This window comes from Dendrobium catenatum, unplaced genomic scaffold (assembly GCF_001605985.2).
Source record: "Dendrobium catenatum unplaced genomic scaffold, ASM160598v2 fragScaff_scaffold_403, whole genome shotgun sequence".
NCBI lineage: Eukaryota > Viridiplantae > Streptophyta > Magnoliopsida > Asparagales > Orchidaceae > Dendrobium > Dendrobium catenatum.
This window is the reverse complement of record NW_021318865.1, coordinates 212,912-225,392: the sequence shown is the minus strand read 5'-3', so window position 1 is coordinate 225,392 and position 12,481 is coordinate 212,912. Positions and strand designations below refer to the sequence as shown.

Sequence of the window (12,481 nt, the reverse complement as noted above, 5' to 3'; positions counted from 1 at the left end):
TATTTTTTATTTATTTTAATAATTTGAGTTCTATGAATCTAAATAAAAAAAATTAGATGTTAAATATGTAAATTTTAATATTTTTAGTACTATGTTTGTAAATTCCCCCTAAAATAAAATAATATGATCTCTATTGTACTATGGAACCAAATTTTTCTTTGGTCTTTCCTCTCTAATTCTCTTCATATTTTGTTTCTCAAATATTATCCTTAATTAATCCGAACTCAAGTTTGAGCCCTATCTCAATCAATTGATAACCCAAGGCATTTAGGCCTGAAGTTGACTCTAAATCCCACTTTTTTATTTTTATTTTTATTTACTCTAAATCCCACTTTTCTTTTTTAAGTAAAGAAAATATATTTCAACAAAAATAAAGGGATATAAGCAAGTCTAACGAAAGACAAAACAATAATTACAAGGCTAAAGCAACAAACAAAGGGACAACCCCAGTAAGTAAAACACAAGCTAACCGGCTAAGTAATGGTAAGAGGCTTTCTGTCAACGACCCAAAAGGACGACATAGACCATCCAAAGGAGGTAACGACCAAAGCTCACATAGTTGAAACTTAATAGAGTAAGAAGATGCACCACCAATGATTGCCAAAGGCCACTTCTATCCAGATGCTGAGTAGAAAGTAGCCACATCATCCAACGAAATCTAAACACAACAACCCCAAAGCCATCCAGTTAACAAGGAAGAAACAAGCCCAAGGTAATTACTTTTTTTATTTTATTTTCTACCACGACGCTTGCCACCACCATGAGAAGAAGCTTTGCTAACACTACTACCAACCTGCAAATGATATAATTCTAGAAGTTTGTCAATCGGGTCATCCTCCGCCCTCTCACCATAAGAGGAAGAATCCAACCAGTCAGAGTGATCCACCTTAGAGTCTGTCAACTTGCTAGTAACTTGAGCTTTTAATGCTTCATTAGAAATTAGATAAACTAGCTAGAACTTCAAAAAAAGGTTCATGATCAAGATCACCCACTGACACATCAAGAACAGCTAAAGGAGAATTGTCATATGCAATTCCCAACTTACTAGATGAACCATTATCCATCACATTGTTAACTTTGCACGGACCCTTCATCACATCCACTTGATTAACATCAGAGGAAATAGGAGGATGCTCCAAACCCTTAATTTCCATCATAGAGCCAATGTTAACTGAGACAGGAGGATCCCTCGGAAAAACCACCGGGTCATCAGCAACACCCGAAATGGGTGCCACCACATGGCCCACATCAGGAGCATGTATAACATCCACGATACTACTAGAACTAAAACAACAGGATCAAACGAGGGCTCGATGTCAGCGCCATTCACAGGTTGAGAAACCTTCTCATCACCAACAATACCAACTTCCACACAATTTTGCTTAACCATATCAGAACCAATTCCAAGCATACTTTTTTTCAATCCACTAGTGGGTTTACCACCCCCAGTATTTGAAAGAGGTTGCACAGCAGGAGAAGGGTTAAGACGGGGATGAAGATTACAACATTCAGCTTTAAAATGGCCCAAGGATTTATAGTACGCATAATAAGGAGGAAAGTCCTCCATAACCACAGCCTAAATATAACCAAAAATTTTGGGGTCAACCCACACTTTATCAGGAAAGCATTTGGTTACATCTAACTCAACTAAAACACGAGCTTCAGAAGGATGAGATACAGAGGAGATAGCATTATCTATTTTAAGAGGGCAGCTAAAGAGGGAACCAAGACTGTAAAGTACTCTAGGAGAGAAAAGATGAGCCCTAAGGTTGGAAAATGTCACCCAAATCAGAATGATTGGGGACTCAACCTCAATATCAAAATTCAGAGTTCATTTACACAATTTCATATAACAACTACTCACAAAATAGGAACAATGGGCAAACACTTTGCAATAGTCAAGGTCCTGCACCCGGAGAGCCATAACTCCAAAAGAAAGCAAAACAAAAGTAAAATAAAACTAAAAGACCACATAAATAGGCAAAAAGAGGAGTAGTCGTGGACTTTCGTGTTGGCAAAACAGAAGGAGATAGCTTGGCGTCGTAGAGAAACACGATGCAATTCCCCCGCGAAGAGCCCTTTATAGTGAGCGAACTCCCATCGAGGATTCACCTCCGATATCACCACCAAAGGAAGCCTGGAGGTCGCTAGGGCATCGCGATATTTTTTGAAATGGTAATCTCTAAATGAGCGGAAATTTTCATTATGTCATGCATTCTAAAGATATTAAAGTTTCTCATGACTCTAAATCCCACTTGAATTAGGCTACATGGTGAGCTAGGGTTCTCTCTCAACCGCATTTAGTTGGGCTCCAATCAGGTTTAGCACTAGAGGGATGATAATGGGCCTTTGAATTCCTCGGCTTTCTTCTCAAAATATAACAATAGTGTTACAAACCTGGGCATTGTGACATGACATTTTTGGCCAATTGAGAGCCCAAATTGAGCCAAGCAGAAAGGAGAAATTATTTTGTGCAGTGTCCGGATGTAGCTCTGCGACCGAACTTCAATTAAACATTGACAAGTGGAGTGGACACGTGAAATTTATTATGGATTTCCTTTTTTTGTTTACGTCTTGTCAGCCTAATCGACCTGAACCAATTAATTCACAACTCTTTACTTTTTAAAGAGGGGTTTAGGGTTGGTGGTCTATTTTAGAAAAAAAAAAATCCGTGAAAGCTCCCAAAGCAAAATATTTAGGAATTCTGATACCTGCCCAAGAAGAAAAAATGATTACTAATGTTGCAACATTCGCGGAGATGGAATGCCATTCGAGTATATCTTTATTAAATTAAGCCATCCAAGTATTTTACATGCCTAACCCATATTCTAGATCCTTATTTTGTCCATGCTGCTGATGAGCATATGAACTTATTGCAGCTAAGAATTTTACGTTGTGTTGAATTCAAATGTGCCTATGGGTGATATATGGATCTTACTCGTAAGATTGATAATAAGAAGTATAGAATTAGAAAAAGAGAGAGAGAGAGAGTGGGATAAAGAATAGGATAAAAGCTTTATGATTTTTTATTGCACAAAATAGAGATGTAGAGACCAATAAGTTATTTTGTCCTTAGGCTAGCCCTTTAGCCTTCTATTTATAGGTAAGAGTAGATGCAAGTTCTTAATAATAAAATTACATTAAAAATAATAAATGCATGAATGACATAATATGATTTAATAAAATCTTGTCATAAAAAAGCGATGTACTAGTTATATCTCATTAATTATATGAGATATGGAGATGAGCCCACACACAATCACTTATTGTCTTATTGATCTATTTGGATTTGTTTGCCCATGAGATCAATATTTGTTAGCCAACCTAGTTGACTTGAGCTCAGCATGAACAATTTACGATATACATTTTGAATATTTTTGACCCACAAAACATTCAAGTTTATCGTGCAAATTGCTATAGTGAGATAATATTTGGCATGAGTGGCAATGAAAATATATATCAAAATGTTATTATTTTTTTAATAAACTAGTAAAAGTTAGAAGATAAATACTTAAATTTAGAAAATAATGAAATAAAAAAATGGAAAATATAAAAGTCCTCTCATTTACTCATTTATTTATATATTTCATTACTTTATTTTCTTATTTGAAAACGTATCAAAATATCCTCATAAATATTATTTTTATATGTGGCAGTGTGGTGTTAAGTGGATTGTGGTGAGTAGCGATGGCGTCATGCATGATGCAATATAAGAGTCAAAGAAAATGAAAGAATAAATTAATACAAAAGAGTGGCTCATTTGTGACTAAAATTTGGTTATTAAGCGGCTGATTGTTATTATCCATCGAGGTTCAGGGTGGTTGATGTGCGAGCACTGTTGGGAACCCTCTTTCTCGTGTTCGAATCTTTTTTTACTATAGCCTCGCCTCTTCAGTGGGACAAAAAGTAAGTGTAGGTCAGATGCCGGTGGGTGATCTTGTTAGGTTCCGCCGAGAAATTAGTTACACAATCAAACACTCCTTTTAGAGTGGCAGCTGATAAATACCTCTGTTTCATAAAAAATAATAATAATAATAATAAAATGACATTAATTTTACCGAAATGAATAAATACAAAAGAGTTATATTGTGCATAACATATTTATTTTCAACTTATTAAAATTGCTGTACAGCGCCCATATGGTCCATTACGTATTCCAATAGGTAAGCAGTTGAAGTTTCTAAATGTGAAGTCCGAGAGAGGACAAGCGGATAAGATTACCACCCACCTCACGGGTTATAAATAAATAGAAAAGCAAAAGCCATCCGAGCTAAATTACGACGATACAGATTTTTTTTCTTCTAGTAAGATTCTTTGCCGACTTTAATCTTTCCTGCCGGTGGTTTCTGCAAAGCTTCAACTCTTTTAGTGCTTTGATTTTTAGTTTAGTAATATTTGAAATATCCAAAGATTTCTGTCGTTTGCATTTGATTTAGAAAGCTTAGATTTCTGCTTTTTATATCTTCTGTAATTTTGTCATGATCACTTATATTGGCTTCTTATATAGTTTGCAGTGTAATTCTAACAAGGTTTGCTTCTTCTATTGGTTAGCAAAGATTCTGCCATGGCCAGGGAAGGGGAGAAAGGGGATTGTATTGGTTGGGCAGCGAGGGACGCATCTGGAGTTCTGTCACCCTATAAATTCAATAGAAGGTTTGAGATATATTTTCTGATTTTCCTGCTATCATAAAATTACTCTTCCAAATCAATCCTCACACCATGAACCACCTTGAATCGATCTAATCTTACAGATCGTTTGCTAATGCCTTATTTCTTCAAAGTAGAATGTATTATCTATGTAAAATTTAGCTACTGATGTATTGAAATATGCAGGCCCCTTGGAAATGATGATATCTCTATAAAGATAACAAATTGTGGTGTGTGTTATGCGGATGTTCTCTGGACAAGGAACCAACATCACGATTCTAATTATCCTCTTGTGCCGGGGTAAGCTCTTTTTTATGGACGTTTATTGCTTCTTAAATCAGCTTTCTAGTATAAAAGTTAAAATTTTTATACTAGAAAACAGCTTTAAGAAGCAGAAAAAAAAGCTGTACGTCTCAAACAAAACCTAAATGATAAAAAAAATGAAGATATTGTGCACTTTCTAAGTACTATATGCGGCAGCTTATGATTTTGCTTTACTTTTAGGCATGAGATTGTTGGCGTTGTCACTGCTGCTGGCGCCAGTGTTACATGTTTCAAGGCTGGTGATCTTGTAGGTGTTGGAACGTATGTTAATTCTTGCAGAGAATGTGAATATTGCAATGCTTATACAGAGCATCACTGTGCAAAAGGAGCAATTTGGACTTTCAACTCCATTGATATAGATGGAACATTCACAAAAGGAGGATATTCCAGCTACATTGTTGTCCACCAAAGGTAATTGCTACTGAAGCTCAAATGAAACTGATACTACATAATAGTTTTTCTCGGTTAAAAACGATCTTGATGTGGTTTATGAGCAGTCTTTTTCAAGCTTTGTTTCAAGTTCTCAGCCCTACTGATTTCTTGGTTGCAGATACTGCTTCTTGATACCTGAAGGCTATCCACCAGCAATGGCAGCACCCCTTTTGTGTGCAGGAATCACTGTATACAGTCCAATGAAACACTACAACATGAACCAGCCTGGAAAATCTCTAGGAGTCGTCGGGCTCGGCGGCCTCGGCCATATGGCAGTCAAATTTGCTAAATCATTTGGCCTAAATGTAACAGTTTTCAGTACAAGTGCATCCAAGGAAGAGGAAGCTATACAAATTCTTGGAGCTGATAAATTTGTTATCTCGTCTGACAAGCAACAGATGCAGGTAATATTTCTTCTGAACATTTCCAATCATTGAGTTATATATAAAGGTTGTTTTCCTAATCTATTTGTTGCAGTCACTTTCTAAATCTCTGGACTTCATCATTGATACTGCTTCGGGAAAACACCCACTTGATGCTTATGTTTCAATTTTAAAGCCACATGGAGTCCTTGTCTTTGTGGGCTCTATCGGCGAAGTTAGACTGCAATCTCTAGACCTTATTCATGGTAGATATCTCCTTGATCTCCAATATATAAACAAGTTGTCACTGTTTTTCATTTGTTTCATGTAATATGATTGAAATCTAAGGTTTCGTTTGAGACGGTTTTCTTACTGTTTCTTAAAGCAACATTTTAATACAAAAATTTTAAAATTTTTATACTAAAAAGCTGCTTTAAGAAGCAATAAGAAAGCCGTCCCAAACGAAGCATAAGTTTATTTTTACTAATGCTCGGAATTTATTAAGTATGATGATGATCATGGCAGGTTCAAAGGCCATAGCTGCGAGTGCTGTAGGAGGTACCAAGGACATTCAAGAGATGATAGAGTATTGTGCAGCAAATAAGATATACCCACAAATTGAAATGATTCATATACAAGATATAAATGAAGCACTTGAGAGGCTTGTGAACAAGGATGTCAAGTATCGATTTGTGATTGATATTGAGAACTCTCTCAAATAATTTGAACAGGCAGTGCAGTTTCAAGAGTTTGATGGAGCTGTTTGTAGTTCTTCGGTGGTTTCTGCATTTTCTACTGAGTTCAATGTCAATAAAGGTTGTGTGTTTCCTTGTGAACACCAGTTATACGAGATTTATTTCTTGTGCTTGGTAAATTTCCTTGTAATATCCTGAATTATCTAAAACTGAATTCTGTTAAGAATATCATGATTATAAATTAAGATGATTAGTATTAAATTTTTATTAATCCATATAACACTGGGCTTCCGATGACCCGATTAGGAGAGTAGATGTATTAATTAGATATGACCCATGTTTAGAAAACCTAAAAAAAATTGGTTAGAAAATATTAAAATGGACATTTTTCTTTATTATATTTAAATAGGATTTTGACTCTTAATAGATCTTAATAGAACATAATGGAGACAGATGATTCATTTAGCCGATCCCCATAATGGGATAAATACTTGATGTTGTCGTTACTGTTAATTCTGAAGGATTTATTATTTGAATTTTATTAAGTTTTATGCAAGAATTATGCAAGATTTAAAGATTAATATATCTTAGAAATTTTTACATTCAATTTGCATGATTAAGTATTATTATATTGAAATTCAACATTCAAGTATATTATTTTAAGAAATCTATTTTTCAAAGGCAAATAATCAACAAAAACAACATAGATGTTGATTATACTTCAATCATAAAAGAAATCTTCATATCCATCAGAATTATCACATTTGCAAAAATCATGAGTTGATTTTCTTGTGAACCTAGGTTTTTTTGACAGAAACCTTATTCCTATTACCACCACTTGTTAAAGGCAAATGACCTTTTAGGGGTCCTAACCATAAAAGATCCATCTTTATCAGTTTATTTTCTAGTTCAAGTCATAATGATGATCCTTTACATCCACTCTCAAATCAAAAACACATTTATCAGATGTTTCACCAAGAAGGGTGTGATGCATAGAGAGATTATTATGTGTGGATCGAGTCTAGGCACTACAAAGAACAGTTCGATTTTATAACTGTGCTAAGTAAAAGCACAGTTACTATTCAAAGTCACAAACGGTTCTCTATTTCCATACTCCGCACGTAATAATCTCTCGTCATATGCATTAATGCATGCTTTGAAACGTGAAGAAGAGAATATACATTGTGACAATTAAATGTGTCTCATTAGCTTGGTTAGAAATACAATCGGTTTGGATCAATTATTTGTGTTTCATTAAAGCAATTTTATGGTCAAGGACGCTAACCAATAAGGCCGACTCAATCCCAGATCACCCAATCCCATCTAAAGGAGGCCAACTAATTTCAGCAAATGGACCGAAGAAGCAGCATTTTTTACCTTTAACAATTAAAGCAGATGGAGATGAAGAGGAGCTGAATAAAAGCTCTTGAAATGACAAATAAGTTCGAGAAGAATACTGAGCAATAAAATTTTCTTGGTTGATAGTTAAATCTCTCTACCGATAGATCAGAATGAGCTGCGTAGGCTAGGTTGATGTGCTTCATTGTGACATTATAAGTCATCTTCATAATTATTTCTAAAAAAATATTTTCATGAAATACATGTCTCAAAATTCTAATAAATTGATACAAAGTGATCCAAATTGCTTCATTTACCTTCCACTTAAATCTTTTCACAAGCTAAGTCAACCCCATTTAAAGTTTTTAGATCAAGTCATTGAATCTATATATATATATATATATATATATATATAAGAGACACCAAGATTTCACAAGGAAAATCTTGAAAAGGGAAAAAATTATGGGGCTTAGCCCAGTTTGAATGAATCCACTAGTATTTGCAGTTGATTACAAATAAGGCCCTTCATTGGAAGGAAGGTATTGGTTTGATGTAACAAATATACATCATATATAATGCTTTATGGGAAATTGGAAGAATCAGTATTGATATGTTAGTTTGGTTGGCAAAATCATAGTCGGCCGACGATGGAGATAAGAAAGATGATATTCGGCTGACAACGGTCGGAAGGGGCATAGTTGGCGGGCGACGGAGGTCAGAAGGATCGTTGTCGGTAGGTAACAAAGGTCGTAAAGACCGTTATCTGGAGATTGAGATCAGAAGGACCGTTGTCGGGTGGAACTCCTAGAATAATTTGAAGTCTAGTGGAGTCTGGCGTCAGTCAGCAATCAAGTGGAAGTCCGGCATAAGTCGGTGATCGGGTGTAAGTCTAGTCTCAGTTAGTAGCCAGGAAGAAGTTCGATGTCAGTTGGTGGCCGGGCAGAAATCTAGTGCCAGTTGGTGGCTGGGCAGAAGTCCGACGACAGTCAGTGGCCGGACTGAAGTCCGAGAATGATTGAGGAGTATGGTGGAAATTAATAGAACTCTTTTCCTTCTCTTCTTGTTTGGCCCCCCTCTCATGAGAAATGAGGGGTTTATTTATAATTTTCTGAAAGTGGCATGGCCAGTAAGTAGGAAGAAGATCAAGAATAAATTGTGAGTGATTTGAATGGACGACCGATATTGATTCCCTTGATCATAGACTACTTACTGAACATTTGAATATCTTAATGATATCAAAATTTGGCGATCTTTGGCTCGTTGGATTCGTCTCGTCGAGCTGCTCAATTCAACTATAAGCACATCACGTTTGATAATCCAAATTATGGTTTGAACCATCCAAACGTGCTTCGGGTCTTTGATTTTAACTCGTTTGGACTCGGATTGAGTCAAATTTGGTGTCGTTGGGTTCATATGTCTGAGACATTCAGTTAACTGCAAGTTTGCTGAAATTGGAGTTCAGATGGTTCCAGATTTGATTTTTTGAAATTTCCAACTTGATTTTGCCTTGAGATTTGTGCCTCATCAAGATAATTTTCTTATGTATAAATATAACAAAGTAGATGTAGGAAGGAAAATTAAAAAGTTAATTATTAATGTGAATAAATAGTATACACAATTAGCAAAAATATTGATACAAGCCAAAAGAATTTTAAATAGAGCAAATAACATGTTAGAAAGTACCCAACTCTTAGAATGAAAAATATAATAAAATATTACAAAATATACAACAACAACATCAAGCCTTTAACAACCTACATGGGTCGGCTAAAATTATTACAAAATATAAAAAATCAAAAAACAATCTACCGGTGACAGTTCACTAAACATGCATACAGAACCTACTATAAAAAAATTGGACAAGTGAGTTTGATAAAGCAAACTCTACAAATAACTCATATATATCAAAGTATAATGACAAAGGACTGGGGCATGCAGTATAAACAACCAAAATGTGATAGTTGCCACCTATAATCACTATGTCAAGAAGCAATGAGTTTTGCTATATTTCTTGTGAGATTTTTAATATGCTAATGCAATCAATACATATAATAAATTCATGCACACATAATATTATATAATGCAATCATGTTGGGTATCATTATACCCCAAATAACTTATCCGTCATATCCAATTATATATTTACATTTACATGCATATAACTATAGTCGGTTTATCAAATACCTATCACCGAGAAGGTAAACACCTACCCAAAGAAAATCAATAATTTCTTATGGAGTTGTCACTCTAGGAGCCCGTCAACCTCGCCTAGCCTATAACCAATATGGTTCTACCAACATACACATCAATACAACCAAGCATACAATTTTTCAAGATTTTCATAAGCATATATATATATATATATAGTTTTATTATGACGAATATTCTTTCATAATAAAATATGAATTGTCAATAATAATATTTATTGCATTCAATTAGAGCATATGCATGAGAATATAAAAAAATGATAGACTAATTTATTTATGAATCCTACTAGTTCATATGAGCATGAAAAGATTTTTGCAAGTATTGTCAAATAATTAAAACCTTTCACAATAATGATAGGACTGACTGTCTAATCAATAATCTATATAGTTTGAGACAATTAACATAGATTTTGCTCTTAGCAAAGAAGTTTATGTTTATTCAATAATAAATAGTAGTTACTGTGATTTTCACAAACTCCAACCTTGATGGCAGTTCGCTCAACTCCACTAGGTGGCAATCCTATAAGTACTGAAACCAAGATAATATTAAGCATCTTTTTCAAGGAATAAAAATGAATATCCTAATAAAACTTAGTCACACCATAAACAAACATTTTAATTATGAAATAATATGATCTAACTATTACAAGATAACCCAAAGTTTGATTAAGTTGAACATTAAACTTATATAAAACTTCCTCTCCTAAGCAAGACAAAACTCCTATGAGAAATTTAAGGCTATATGAAATATAATACTTAATTATATTATTAGAAACATAAGAAAAAGAAAGGTAGAAGGAAAGAGAGAAGGAGAGCGAAAACTCACTATAGAAGGAGAGAAGTTTGAGAACAATTTGCCGATAGCTATTATTGTGAGAAAGAAACGGAGGAGGAGAAATGATAGTTTGATGACTGTTGTAGAAGAGGAAGAAGAGGATTCGTAGCACTAGGTTCCCTATTGGGTTTAAATGGTGAGAGGAAGGTTGACAAGGGTGGGGAGGATTCGAAAGGCAGTGAAATTGCGTGATTTACACGATTGGAGAGAGGAATGAGCATGAAGCAGTGCTAGGCGAAGCCATTGCTCTCGGTTACTTGTGCATAAGGCAAGGTCGGTTCAGCTGCTCTATTGCATGCGACGTGTGGAAGACTTCGACCAGTCTGGCCCAAGTTATAACACTCCCTATGACCATTTTAAAAGTATATGTATTTTTATATTTGAATCTCTAATAGAATTCTATTATTTTCTCCTTACAAAGCACTCATTTATAAAAATCCTTCCTTTATATTCATATTTGTATTAGTCATTTGAGCTTCTATTACAAATTTATATCTAATATTTCAAGATAGTTTATTAGTTATATCATGAAATATTTATTTGAGAAATATTCCCACACTATATTGAGGTAGAAGTATTTGAACCCATTAGCATATTTCATTTCTATACATGGTTGAATACCATATGTAGATCATGATATGTGATTGAATGAAGAATTAGTAATAATGATAAAAAAATTATGCTTATTGACATTAAAATGAAATAACATTATGAGAGTAAAAACCCTCCAAAAACAGGATCAATAAATCCTTGTGCTCGACTATGAAGTACAAAATAAAAAGAATTACAAGATAAAAAAGAATGAATGTAATCAAGTTTAAGGTTTTATTTGGGGTGACTTTTTTATTCCTTTTTAAAATATAATTTTAATAAAAAAAATTAAATTTTTATACTAAAATTCAGTTTAAAAAGTAATAAAAAAAATCGTCCTAAATGAAGCCTAAATATATTCATAGAGGACCCTAATGATTTTAATCGAGTCAGATCACACTGAAATAGCACATTTCTTCTCTCTTTACGCTCAAATGTGTAAGTCCTCAACTTGCAACTTCAACAAGTACAACAGAGCTCCATTTGCTTGCAAACACCAAAAATCACATGAGACTCGGATCACTTTGAGGTTAGTAGAATTTTTTTTTTCAGAAATATATATATATATATTAGATGAAATTATTTTGTGCGGATGCTGAACATTGTCTGAAGACCAATCAAAATGTGTCACGTCGCCTCTTGTTTGGTACTCAGCTCGGTACCACAGCTTGGTACCACTCAGTACCACTGACGTGATACATTCTGATTGACCACCAAACTATGAACTACATTTGATGTCCGCACAAAATATTCTCTCCATTTATTCCTACATTTTCCAATTTTTATATAAAACTTATCAGCATATCATGGTAAGTCCATGACAAGTTTAATTACGATGGTGTCATGATATGCTAAGTCCAAGACAAGTTTAATTGCGATGGTGTCATGCATGACGCACGTAGCTGCTCGGTGCGTGTCAAATAACCATCAAAAGGCTTAATTGAGCCCAAATTTGAGGTTTGACATCTTAGGGAAAGTAATATTTTTAAACGAGCCGAACGAATAAATCAAACCATATGGATAGATGTTGCTCAATATTTATATTTCTTA

The 12,481-nt window shown here is 34.4% G+C and overlaps 1 protein-coding gene across 2 annotated transcripts; it reads left to right on the top strand.

Annotated features, from left to right (window-relative positions):
- Positions 1-4,318: 4,318 nt before the first annotated feature.
- Positions 4,319-6,705, top strand: LOC110103063 (putative cinnamyl alcohol dehydrogenase 4). 2 transcript variants are annotated; one of them, XM_020831612.2, is made up of 7 exons: positions 4,319-4,339; positions 4,552-4,653; positions 4,834-4,947; positions 5,152-5,382; positions 5,522-5,807; positions 5,881-6,031; positions 6,291-6,705. In XM_020831612.2, exons 2-7 carry the CDS (start codon positions 4,565-4,567, stop codon positions 6,485-6,487), a joined length of 1,068 nt encoding a protein of 355 aa, XP_020687271.1. In that variant the 5' UTR covers positions 4,319-4,339; positions 4,552-4,564; the 3' UTR covers positions 6,488-6,705. The 2 variants fall into 2 exon arrangements, with proteins under 2 accessions (XP_020687271.1, XP_020687269.1); XM_020831610.2 differs by lacking the exon at positions 4,319-4,339 and adding an exon at positions 4,365-4,383.
- Positions 6,706-12,481: the final 5,776 nt, after the last annotated feature.